Source organism: Ambystoma mexicanum, chromosome 1p, assembly GCF_040938575.1.
Source record: "Ambystoma mexicanum isolate Mex_15411 chromosome 1p, UKY_AmexF1_1, whole genome shotgun sequence".
Classification (NCBI taxonomy): Eukaryota; Metazoa; Chordata; class Amphibia; order Caudata; family Ambystomatidae; genus Ambystoma; species Ambystoma mexicanum.
The window spans coordinates 1,172,340,827-1,172,353,998 of record NC_090921.1 but is presented as its reverse complement, the minus strand read 5'-3'; the positions used below and the strand labels follow the sequence as shown (position 1 = coordinate 1,172,353,998).

The 13,172-nt window shown below is 44.5% G+C and overlaps 1 protein-coding gene across 3 annotated transcripts in view; it reads left to right on the top strand.

The window, feature by feature from the left end:
* ARHGAP33 (Rho GTPase activating protein 33) overlaps window positions 1–13,172 on the top strand; it is a 1,138,731-nt gene that overhangs the window by 703,903 nt on the left and 421,656 nt on the right. For all 3 annotated transcript variants that reach the window (XM_069604876.1, XM_069604877.1, XM_069604878.1), the window contains one exon: window positions 12,668–12,760. In XM_069604876.1, the coding sequence (XP_069460977.1) occupies window positions 12,668–12,760 (93 nt within the window). The remainder of the gene's footprint in view (window positions 1–12,667; window positions 12,761–13,172) is intronic.

Here is a 13,172-nt window from a genome sequence, read left to right as displayed (position 1 = left end):
GTGTACTGCTACGTATTCTTATATTCATGAGCATGTGAATCCATGCCAGACCCCATGCTGGAGAAGGAACAAGTTACTTACCTGTAACTCTTGTTCTCCAGCATGGGTCTGGCATGGATTCACACGCAAACCCTCCCTCCTACCCCTCTGCGGCACTTCACTTGGTCATACTGCCACTTTACATGCTACCAAATCTGAGGATGGCTGCCAGGGGCGGGGCTTAGGGAGAGGGCAGTCATTGGCTGGGGGCAGTATGACCCAGAGACCAGTGATTGGTTACTACTAAGAAAGACAGATCAGAAACGAAACTGATAATGATTTTTTCTTTACCAAGGATTCCCAGCCTGACGACGGGGAGTATTCATGAGCATGTGAATCCATGCCAGACCCATGCTGGAGAACAACAGTTACAGGTAAGTAACTTGTTCCTTATACGCCTGGGATGAAGGTGAGTATTATGTGAGCACTTGTAGGTGGCTGTTTTTACTGAAGCACTGATTTGGTTTCCCATGGGTGTGATTTAATCGGAGTGAAAGTCTTGACCTGTTGGTTTTGGAAAGTGGCTGTAATAATGGCTCTTTGGGAGCACATTTTGAACCTGCTTACTTATTTTGTATTCATTGAGTTGCAGAAAGTGAAAACTCTATTTTCCAAGTACATTTCAATATGTTGCATGTAGAATACTGTAAGGGTAAATAAGGAGGCTGACACAAAGGTGGCATGTTTGGGGCTAAAGACTTTCATTAAACAGGAAAGAAAAGGAAGAAAACATATCTGTCTCTATTCCTAGGAGAGGTTTCCCTGCCTCAACTAAAAGGGTGACTGTCAGGAGGTCTGTCAACTGAAGTGTCCTCCGTCCTGCGTCAAAAAAACCTTACTTCTGTCCCTTATACTAGAAACTAAAGAATAAGGCAGTACTGTTCTGGTCCCCGGAGAATGACTCCTTTCTCCTGGGTCGTGGTTCCTGGTTTGTTAAAACAATTCCCAAATCTTAGAACAGTCTCGAGTTTCACACGTTGTCGGTGGGGTGGGCGTGACTCCCTTACCCTAATGGTAAAGTTCCAAACAATACTTTTGTTGTTCTTCTGGATGGGTCAGGAGATTGTCTCCCCTCTCCTGAAGTCTGGTCTCACATAACCTGGGGCAATGACCCCCTTCTCCTGGTCTTCTTTTCATTTTGCTTCACACCTACAACACCCAATTCGAAGTGTTAGGAGGGTTCACGACCCTCGTTTCTCTTCTTTGATTTGTCTCTCTTGGTCCACTACTTTGCCAAATGCTGTGACGAGGAAGATTACTCTTAGCAGTTTCTTCCTTTGGGTTCAAGACCATGGTGTCTCTTCTTCTTTGAACTGGCCCACTTGGTTCACTTCCCTGCCAAGCCCGACCACAAGGAAGATGTGCGTCTGCGTTCCTCGCTGCCGTCTGTGTTCCTTCCTCCTCTCGACAAGGCTGTACACATGTCTGCTCCTGCGGACCTTCTGATCATCAGACGCGGCGGACTGCCAGCGTCGTTGGAGCGCTCTCCCTCCGGATCAGCAACGCAGGTTTGAGTCTCCTGCGTTCGTTGCGCAGCACGTATCCTCTTGGTGCCTGTACATATGCTGTCCTCATTGTAACCTGTATTTAGCCTGCGTCACATCTAGGTGGAAATGTGAAGGTTAGCATGCCCCATACTTAGATGGAATAGTGAATGATAGCATGTGTCACACCTAGATGTAATCGTGGACATTAGCCTACGTCGCATCTAGATAGGATCGTGAATGTTAGCATGTGCCACACCTAGATGCAATCGTGGATATTGGCAAACGTTGCATCTAGATAGGATCGTGAATGTTGGCATGTGCCACACCTAGATGTAATCGTGAACATTCGCTTGCGTTGCATCTAGATAGGATCGTGAACATTAACCTGCGTCGCACCTAGATAGGACTGTGAATGTCGGCCAGTGCCAAATCCAGGCAGAATAACGATTATTAGCCAGTGCCTCATCTTGAGTGCATCGGGAATACTATCAATCCCAACTCCGATAGAATTGTGAAGACTAGCTTGGCACACACAGACAGGATTTCGAAGGTGGACCAGTACCACATTTGGATACAATTGTTATATTTGGTGGGCGTCACATATAGAAAGGATTGTAAATATTAGTTAGCACCGATCTAGACAGAAATATTCACGCACTACATCTAGTATGAACGTGGAAATCCAACACATCACTTCTAAACAGCGATGCCAGTAACCAACCCACTGACAATTTCACCCTCTGCATACACCTCTCAAACTCTAAAACACAACCTCAACCTTATACCACAAGAAACTACACAAACTTCACTACACAGCAACAACAAAACAAACCACACATAGACTTGCACAACAGCACACAACGTCTACCTAACAGAAAACACGCCAATCCCAGCGAACAGTGTTAACTGTGTTGAGGCTGCCAACAGCACATCACTGCTCGCTTGCACTTTTCCGCGTACTCCTAACTCTCCCCCCTTCCCTTTTCAGAGCTGCCAGAGCACCAGGGGACCACTCAGGTGGTGATAGTGCGCGGTACAAATATCCTTTAACATTAACAACATCTTCTGTGGTGGGCCTGCAAGGACACTTTTCTGAAAGGAGAACCCTTTTGTCAACCATGGCCGGAGAGGACAGTAGTGACGGACACCTCATTCACGAACCCACACCAACGATCTGACAGTTGGCGGTCGTTGGTCTCCATCGGAGTCCAAACTACATATCAATCTTTTAGAGCTGAGGACAATCGGACTAGCTCTGAAGGCCTTCCTGCCCTCTGTGCAGGGGAAGAATGCCCTGATAATGACAGACAACAGAGTGGCCATGTACTACCGCAACAAAAGAGGAGGTGTAGGGTCACTACCACTGTGCAGAGAGGCAATGCAGCTCTGGTACTGAGCAATTCAAGTAGGAATTTGTCTATCAGCAGTTCACCTAGCCGGAGAAGAGAACATAGCAGTGGATGCTCTGAGCAGGCAGAGCAGTCTTCCACGAGATCTTCACCCTTTGGGGAACTCGTCAAGTGGCTTTGTTCGCGACTAGTATCAACTGGAAGGGCGAACTGTATTGCTCCTGGGAAATTCACCCAAGAGGAGCTCTAGGAGACGCGTTCGTAGTGGAGTGGGAGTTTCCACTCCTGTACACGTTTCCTCCAGTCACTGTCATTCCTCACGTGATCAGGAGGTTGAGAAAGTTCGGGAAACACATGATGCTAATTGCCCCGGATTGGGCCAGGAGGATGTGGTACCCGGAACTTCTGGACATGACCATCTGTCCTCCAATACGTCTTGCACTAAGAGAAGAGGGTCAGGTTTTCCGCCCAGAGGTGAAAACACTAGGCCTTCAAGCATGGTTTCTGAGAGGCTGAGATACAAAGATTGGGACCTCCTGGATGACTTAATGGAGATTTTGCTTCCGGCCAGAAGGCCAGCAACAAAGTCTTTGTGCTGTTGGAACAAATTCTGCAGCTAGTGCAGTCTCGACATAACAATAGACATAACTGCGGCAAGTCTGTTAGGGTAGGAGAGGTAGGGAAAAATGTGTCTAAGAAGTTTGAGGTGGTAGTGACAGGATTTTGACATTTTGATCTGACGGGAGAGGCTAGGCCTGAGTCCATAGTGCAGCCTAGGTTTTTCACCAAGTCGTAGGGGGGGTGGAGGTGTGCCGAGGGATGGGTGCCATGGGAGCAGATGTGGTAGAAGGGCAGTATTGCTGCACACAATGATTTCTGCTTTAGCAAGGTTCAAAAGGAGGTGGACATCCACCAGAAAGAACATAACCACATGTAATTATTTTGATGTTCTGATCATTATTTTCCCCAGGAAGCAGGGTGGATTTAATGTCAATCAAGTGGATTTCAGTGAGGATTTAAATTTAAAATATTTCAATCATTCCTTTCATTCAAAATATGCAAATATCATATTGCTAAAAATGTATTGTAATCTGTGATTTCTGTAGATGTTTGTGTACAGATCAAATATGCATGTTTAGTAAATATATCTTCAAACTATAGTGCCAACTGCCAAGCTTACCTGTTGAACAAGGACTAGAACTTCAAAACCCTCTGCAACTTGGTGATCAAGTAATATGCATCAGCCAATCAGTACATTAAATAGAGATTTTTTTTTAAAACGTTTGAAATATGTTTTTTATGCTATATCAGAAAATGAACGATTGTCGGTTTAATTTGCCAACAGCAATTAAAGCAGAGAACTCTCCAATTCAGCAGGTTACTAATTAATAATTGACTGATTTTCTTGCCATGCTATTTTAGGAGAAGAGTGTCGCCAGATACACTTTAAATTGATTTATTTAACTAAAAGAACATTTTTAATTCTGGATGTTTTTCTTCAACAACACTGCCACAGGAAACACACTAGTTTAACAAAAGACTGAATTTCTTTAATAAATGGAAAACTTTACAAGACACATTTCTTTTTTTTAAAACAAAAATAGCTAAATTAAATCTTTTTTTTTTTTTAACAATCTGTCAACCTGAGAAACTTAAAATGCAAATTTCTGCTGTTATCTCTGGTAAATACCTTAATTCTTGTGTTGGTTCATAGTCTGGAATGTTAATTTGAATGTAAAAGATATTTGTACCACACACTATCACCACTGGAGCGGTCCCCTGGCTCTTTGGCGGATCTGTAAAATATAAAAAGGGGGGTAGGTTAGGCGTATTAGTAAAACAAAGTTTGGAAAGGAGCAAGGGAGCTGTTAAGTACTGTTGGCAGCTTCAGTTCGGTTAACACTGTTCTCCGAGCACATTGGTGTGTGGTTCGATTCTGAGTCTGTTGTGTGCTGTTGTTTGGGGGTCTGTGTGGTGTGGTTGTGGTGAAGTGCGTGCGGATTGCTGTGGCTTTAAGTGGTGTGGTTGTATTTGGTTAGAGTGTGAGAGGTATGTGAGGAGTGGGGAGGTTTTTTGTAGTTTTTAGTAGTAGGATTTTAGAGAAAAGTGCTCCTGCTATTTCAGATTCCAGGCTATTTCTCACTTCCAACAGCAGTACATTAATTAATCCAAAGGAAAGAAAATATTATGTTTAAACGCTGACAGAAGAAGCTACTGCTGTTGGAAATGAGATTTTAACTTGAGCACTCATTATACCAAGCGCTTGAATTTGAATGACTTCCACCAGTTCACTCGTTTGACTTCCTTGAAGGACATCAGTAAACCTTTATTTCTTTAATTGTTCTCTCTCCTCCCTGAAGTTTATTTTAGTTGTCATTGTGTAGGGTGTTAGGGAGAATTCTCTGTAAAGGCTAATTTCCCAAACCTAGTGAGTCCCCCAGCAGCTTTGCTGGATTTTTGGGGTTTATTTTTTTTTCCTGCAAAGAGTGAGACTCTTTTACTCCGACTCTTAGACATGATTTGAGGTGTTCCTTTGTCTTTCCATGTGTTTTATGGGCTATGGGGTCTTTTACTCCATAGGGTCTCATGTGTTTTTGATGTGGGTTACACAGCACCCTCCGTGCCGTAACCCAGGGGTGTCGTAGCGACTCCCAAACATAGACTCCATACCCTTGGACTGACTACTGTCTCCCAGGGCATGTAAAGTCACCATTGGCTTTACTAGTCCCAAATTATGAACAGAAACCAGTATAAACCATCATATTGTGGACGTACTGGTCGGGGCAATTCGATTGCCCAGGGGTCTGTTGTTCGAGGGGGCATGTCTCCGTCCCCCCTGATCGAGTTTTGGCTGGTGGCAGTGGATACTACTTTTTATATTCGACCGCAAATATATTCCTATGGGATTTTCCCATTGTTTGAGGCTACCAACTTTAATTATTTAATTCCTATAGCCTCGAACATACCGCCGGTTTATTTATTTAATATTAATTCACCGGTTGGTATTTTTTGCCAGAACTCGATTCTAAAATGGCGTTTGTGTTCTCTTCTGTGACTCCAACCCAAGTCGAGCCCTTTGTTCCATTTTTTGGCGGGCTTCTCCACAGAAGCCTCCAAAAGTGGTGTCACTCTGTCTGGGTACCACAGGGGGTATGGGAGGGGGTTTAGGCACCCTGGACTGAGTTGCCTCGGCAACTCAAGTCGCACTTTTGTGTGATTGGCCCAAGTGGTGAGCCGGCCGGCTCACCACTTAGCATGTTTGATTGACAGCTAGGCTGAATGAAAGGGGGTTTGCTGCATAAAAGCAGGGCTTTGGGGACTGGAACTTCAGAAGTCGCCACAGGACCTAAGAATCCGAGGAGGGAGAAGCTGAGCCGACCTGCAACGACGACACCACAGGTGGAGCCCTGCTGAACCGTCTCACCACTTTTCCCGACGACAGAGATCATCTCCAGTCCGGAGAGTCTTCTTCCTTTGACTGGTGGGGATAACCAGTTTTGCCTTCTTTTCACCTTCCTGGAGCATCTCGTGGCCGCCTTGCCCGTGCCAAGCACCCCGGCAACCGGAATACCACGGCTTACCACTACCGCGAAGAGAAGGGTAGTACCTTTTAACCGAAGAACTCCGTGGCTGGTTTCTTCCCTGGCAGTGCAACGACCTTCATCTTTCCTCCACGGCGAGACCTCCTCTTCCTCTGGACGAAACACCGACTTGCAACCGCTGCCAGGAACAACTGCCCCCGCTGGAGCTTCCTTCACACTTAAGGTACTGTGTCCCGCCTGGCTTCCCTTGCGACAGATCGTTCGGGGTGACAGTAAAGCCTCAACTTTCTAACCTGGGCTGGCCTGGGACAACCTAGCTAACTTTACCTGACTTTAATTTCACCCTTTGTGTGCGAACTATCTACAAGACTCTTTGGGCATAACCCCACTGTGTGAACCTGGACCCCTTCTGCTTGCTCTCCCCAAGAGTGGGCCTTGCAATTGACTTCCTTGCTCTCCAGTAGAACTCTGCCTAGCCTGCCTTACTGTGGTTCTTTTAAAAGTATTGAAATTTGTGTGCTTACATAACTCTGCCTTTTTCCCTCCCTTTTTAATCACTTATTAGAGTGCCATCTTATGTTAAGCGCTCACCTCTGTCTGAAAATAAGTGGCGTTTCTCATTAAGACTTGTCTAATAAGTAATTGGGGTTGTATATATATATAATAGTGACTGTGTGGTGAATTTACTTACCTCTTTGTTGCTAGTGTAATTTACAAGTGTGTCTTTAAATAAATAATTATATACTTTTACACCAAAGCTCTGGTCAGTGTTTGCTTGTGCTACTGTATCTCTGTACCTATTGTGTATACTCTATATATGTCAACAATCTCGATGTCCATATCCCTGCTTCCCTCTTCAACCTCCTCACCTGTTGAATTAGAGTCCTCTTCAATAGACCTGAGAGTTCGATGCGCTCTGTAGTCCTTTTCTTTTTTTCTTTGTTGCGGATATCTCCCACGGGAAGAAGCCACAGTGAGAACAATAGGAACGCCCTGACCTTGACCCCCTCCCGGGAGAGACCGACGAGTAGCTCCGATTTGCATGGGTTCGTCACTAAGTTTGAGTGAAGCTGAAGCAGGTGAGGAGGTTCTTGTAAAAGAGGGGCGTGTCTTGCGTCTCTCCTGCCGCCTTTCTTGCATCCTGAATTCCATCTGAAGCGCGGCAGTCATCAGATCCGGTAACAAGGCAGGACGAGGAAAATGAGCCAATTCGTCTTTAAGTTCCTCTCTGAGGCCTCGGCGAAATAATATAAATTGAGATTGCTCCGACCAACCAGTCTGCAATGCCAGTCTTTTGAAAGAGGAAATGTAAGACAACACATTGGCTTGGCCCTGACGAATGTCTAGCAGGTCTTCCCCTGCTGCCATAGCTATTTCTGGTCTCTCGAATGTGCGTTTTACTAGATCCACAAAGGTATCGAAATTTTGAAGAATTGGGTTGGTTCCTGTGACTAGAGGGGTAGCCCAAGCAAGAGCATTCCCTGTCCTGTTTGATATTAGAAACCCGACTTTAGCATGATCTGAAGCATAGGTGCGGGTTCTAAATGAAAAATACACCCTGCAAGCATCAAGGAATTCTTTTAGGGTCTTAGGAGACCCATCGTACTTCCCAGAGGACAAAGACATAGGAGGTGGATCTGTTGTGGGTGGTTCGCGTGCCGACACCATTTGTTTCAAAAGGTTATTTTCAGCTTTCATGTTTTGCATTTCGAGAGAAAGATTTTGCACTGCAGCTATTAACTCTTGCACTTGCTCAGGAGTAGCCATTCTTGATGTTTGGTGGCGTTGCAAACTGTCAACAATCTCGATGTCAATATCCCCGCTTCCCTCTTCAACCTCCTCACCTGTTGAATCACCTCTTCAATTGATCTGAGAGTTCGATGCGCTCTGTAGTCCTTTTCTTTTTTTCTTTGTTGCGGATATCTCCCACAAGAAGAAGCCACTGTGAGAACGATAGGAACGCCCTGACCGTGACCCCCTCCCGGGAGAGACCGGAAAGGGGGAAAAAAGCCAAGTGTAGGCAAAAACCCCAGGAAATCACAGCGGCAGGTGGGAATCCTGATGGAGGTTGTAGCAGTTGAACTCAACAGAAATCAGCAACACTCAGTAATAGAAAGCGAGGAAGGAATAACAGGAAACAGGAAGTGTAGGAAATGCAATAACTCTCACAACAAATAAAACGTAAAAATTGCAAGCAAAACAGGATGGTTAATAAACCAAAGAATAAGAAGAAAAATAGAGAGAGAAAGGTCCCGAGAATCGGAACCTGAAAGGACGAGGAGGAGTAGAGGGAGGAAAGCTCAGCGGAGCAGAATACAGCGTACAGCAAACCGCGGCAGCAAAAGAAAGCACAGCTGACCGGAAGGGTTGCAACGCACTGAAGGAAGATAGGGTGTGGCTTAAATAACGCCACGTTCACTAAACGGAGAAAGACTAGACCGTCAAGTGGACGTGACGTGAATCACGTGACAGGAATTAGGAAGTGCGTAATCGGAATCGGGGCCACAGACGCCAGGTAGGAATGCGTCGCATGACAATATACTGCCTAACTCTTCTTGAGGGAAGTCTGACTGCTCAGCCACAGCTACCAAGTGAATCTGTGTGGTACAGACTGCTAACAAGTGGGTTTACTGCCAAAAACCTGTAGTCTGAAAACTTTTGCAGTGGTCCCTAAGGGAACTGCATAGGTTTCTGCCTAACGCTAGAGTACAGCGGTGGGATTTGTATTGAGTATACATTTTTGTGTGCTTATAGATACCTTAGTGCAACTAACCACCAAGTGTAGCACTAAAGAAGTTATTTTCTAAAACATGTCAACTATGGAAAGTTATAGTCAAGAGTCCCTTGCTGCAAAAACTGCTGATTGTTTAAGAGTTCTCTGTAAGCATAAGAATCTCCTGACTAAAGGCAAGAAAATGGAGCTAATAGAAAGGTTGTTAGCAAACCAAAGTCTGGATGGTGGTTCAGAGCAACCTACCACTCCAGCAACTGTAGATAACAGCAATGATATTGATATGAATGTTAGTATTGATAACTTTGAGTCAGAAGCAGAAGAGGTGGTGGAAGATGTTAGCGTTGTCTCCCCTGGGCCTCTACCTGCCCTGCCAGCTGTACCTACTGGACCTTTACCAGGTCCCACACTTAATCCTCAATATATGGAACTAGAAAAAATGAAGCTTGAATTAGAATTCAAAAGAATTAATGCTCAAACAGAACAAGGGCACCAAGAACTAAGGCTCAGAGAAATGGAGCTCAACCATGAGCTAGAAATGAAAATATTGTCTGTGGAAAGTGCTTCTCTCTCCGAATCCTCTAGGAGTTCCAGTCCCAAAAGACCCCGGATGCCTAAGGAGTTGGTAGGTATGTATGAGCCTAAATTGGATGTGTTGGACTGGTTGAGTTCGTTTGAATATAATCATGGGCTCCAGAACATTACAGGAAATGAGTTACTTTCCTGGTTGTTCTCTAGGCTCCCCCCTGTTGCAACTGATGTGGTAATGGAGTTGGGGGAGGAGGATAAGAAGGATTATGAATGTGTGAAACTAGCTTTAATAGCTAGATTTGGGAAGACCCCTTCCCAGTACCTTAAGAGGTTTAGGACCCTCAAAAAGAATGATGGTACCCCTTGGGCTACCTGGGTGAGTGAGTGTTTGAAAAACGTAGAGGGATGGATTAAGGGTTACAAGGTGAACACTTATGAGGGAATGAGAAATCTTGTAATGTTGGAGTCAATTTATGATGCCTGCTGTCCTGAGCTCAGACAGCACTTGGCTGATTCAAAGGAATTAGATCCCAGAAAGCTAGCTAAGGCTGCTGACTTGTGGGTTGCCAACAGGGATAGTCACAAGGATTCTGGGGTCACTCAGAAAAAGGATGAGGGAAAGCAGCCACCAAAAGGGAACCAAGAGATTTCGAATACCTCCCAAACCAAAGAGGGCCCCAAACAACAAAATAACCAGGGTAAGTCCCAGGGTAAACCACAACAGGCTAGTGTACCTTCTCGTCACAAACCAGAAGGAGGTCAGGCCAAGCCACCCTTTCAGAGAGCATTTGGAACATGCTATCTCTGTGGGGCAACTGACCACATCAAAGGAGATCCCAGATGTAAGGGTAAACCTGCAGGGATCAGCACAGTCTCCTTAGCCTTTACTCCTTAGGAGGCAGTCCAAATGGCTAGTGCTCACTTTGAAGTCTTTGCTGAAGAACCTTTGGGTTTTCAAGCAAGTGTAGCAGTAGGGTCCATGGGTCTGGTTAGTGATCAGAATAGGAGTGTGTACAACTCCATACCAGGCAACTCAAGTCGCACTCTTGTGTGATTGGCCCAAGTGGTGAGCCGGCCGGCTTTCTTCCCTGGCACTGCAACGACCTTCATCTTTCCTCCACGGCGAGACCACCTCTTCTCTCTGGACGAAACACCGACTTGCAACCGCTGCCAGGAACAACTGCCCCCGCTGGAGCTTCCTTCACACTTAAGGTACTGTGTCCCGCCTGGCTTCCCTTGCGACAGATCGTTCGGGGTGACAGTAAAGCCTCAACTTTCTAACCTGGGCTGGCCTGGGACAACCTAGCTAACTTTACCTGACTTTAATTTCACCCTTTGTGTGCGAACTATCTACAAGACTCTTTGGGCATAACCCCACTGTGTGAACCTGTACCCCTTCTGCTTGCGCTCTCCAAGAGTGGGCCTTGCAATTGACTTCCTTGCTCTCCAGTAGAACTCTGCCTAGCCTGCCTTACTGTGGTTCTTTTAAAAGTATTGAAATTAGTGTGCTTCCATAACGCTGCCTTTTGCCCTCCCTTTTTAATCACTTATTAGAGTGCCATCTTATGTTAAGCGCTCACCTCTGTCTGAAAATAAGTGGTTTCTCTCATTAAGACTTGTCTAATAAGTAATTAGGGTTGTGTATATATATAATAGTGACTGTGTGCTGAATTTACTTACCTCATTGTTGCTAGTGTAATTTACAAGTGTGTCTTTAAATAAATAATTATATACTTTTACACCAAAGCTCTGGTCAGTGTTTGCTTGTGCTACTGTATCTCTGTACCTATTGTGTATACTCTATATACAGCCTAACTCTTCTTGAGGGAAGTCTGACTGCTCAACCACCGCTACCAAGTGAATCTGTGTGGTACAGACTGCTACCAAGTGGGTTTACTGCCAAACACCTGTAGTCTTAAATCTTTTGCAGTGGTCCCCAAGGGAACTGCACAGTTTTCTGCCTAACATAGGGATGATTTTTAGATTTCTGTGTCATAGCCAACTACTCTTCAGCAGTTAACTCTTGGCCAAGGTAAAGAGGATTGAGAATATTTGCATGAAGATAAGAGGGGAGAGGCCACTTATCTCATTCATTTAACTAAAACAATCTGGTAAATGTGTCCTTAACAAGTGTTACATAAAAAAGAACGGATTTAAAGCCAAAGAAATCTGTTTTTTTAATTAAAGAAATCTGATTTTATAAAAGTAAATCCCCTATTTGTAGCCACCCCGCCCGGACGTAGAGCTATTCTGTAACAAAACAATTTGTATCTCTTATAGATGTTGCCTAAAGCCTTCAAATGCTTTAGGTTATGGCATGTTTGAAGTAAACCTTTCGTCACAATTTTCATTTGAGAAATTCAGCCATAGTTATTCTTTCTCTGAATATGATGTTCTGCTATTGTTTTAAAGCTGCAACAGAAGTTGTTAGATTCTAAGCCTTTTGGATATCTTTAGTTTGGAACACATTTGGTTCCTGCCACTTGTGCACATGAATGATATGACCAGTAGCTTAAACATATAGGTTCAAATATTTCCATCATGTTTTAATCATTTTTTTAAAAATTATCTGTGAACATCTACTTTAAAGAAATGTTCAGCAAGGATGTCTATTGTCGATTCTGAACATTTCCTAGAAATAACAGAACTGGCAGTGTTGGGGGTAGTAGCAAAAGATATTTTATAATACTGTTCCGGTTTAGGTTCTGCTCCAGCTCAGCCAGTGACATTGGGGATTTTCTGTCGATGAATATTTTAAAACCAGGGTAGGAGGGTTCAGTTGAAACTGGAAGGCTCTATTCATTGTATGGTATTAAATGTTGTATGTATGGTTTGTATAATCTGTTGCTTGAATCATAGTTGCATTTGTGGCAATGGTTGCTAGTTGTTCAGAAGGACCAGATAACCTTTGGGCCAGTATTGGTTTGTCCTTTGAGAATTTCTTTAGCATCATCCAACCCTGATCATCTACTGTATTTTTTCGTCCAGCTTCTGATGCCAATGCTGTCTCAATACCTAGAGAAGCTTTCAGCCATAATCGATAGCAACATCAACTGTGGCCCTGTGCTCACCTGGATGGAGGTAAGAAGTATGGTCTGCTTTTGTATATGTGCATGGCTTGTATTAGGCAGTGTTGTGGAGGACTGCATTCTATCAGTGGGTGGGAGTCTTCTTTTTCCAATGGGTGGTGTGGGTCTACTTTTTTTCAAGTGTGTGTGGGTGGGGATTGCCTTCAAGGGGAGAGGGACAATTTATTTTGTATTGCATGGATTCAAGTTGGCCAGTGGGTAGGGTCAGCTTGGCTCCTTCTCTTATCTGCACCCTGATTGTCTGGGTCCTTCTACTCTTTGAAAGTAGTAATCATACTGATGTTGAAAAGCAGTGCATGATGTAGGGCCACACAGGACTTAAACATTAAAACGGTAACCTGAACAACAAGGCATTACTCCTATATAGTGATACCTGAACGCATGTTTCTCCACTCCTGTGGCAT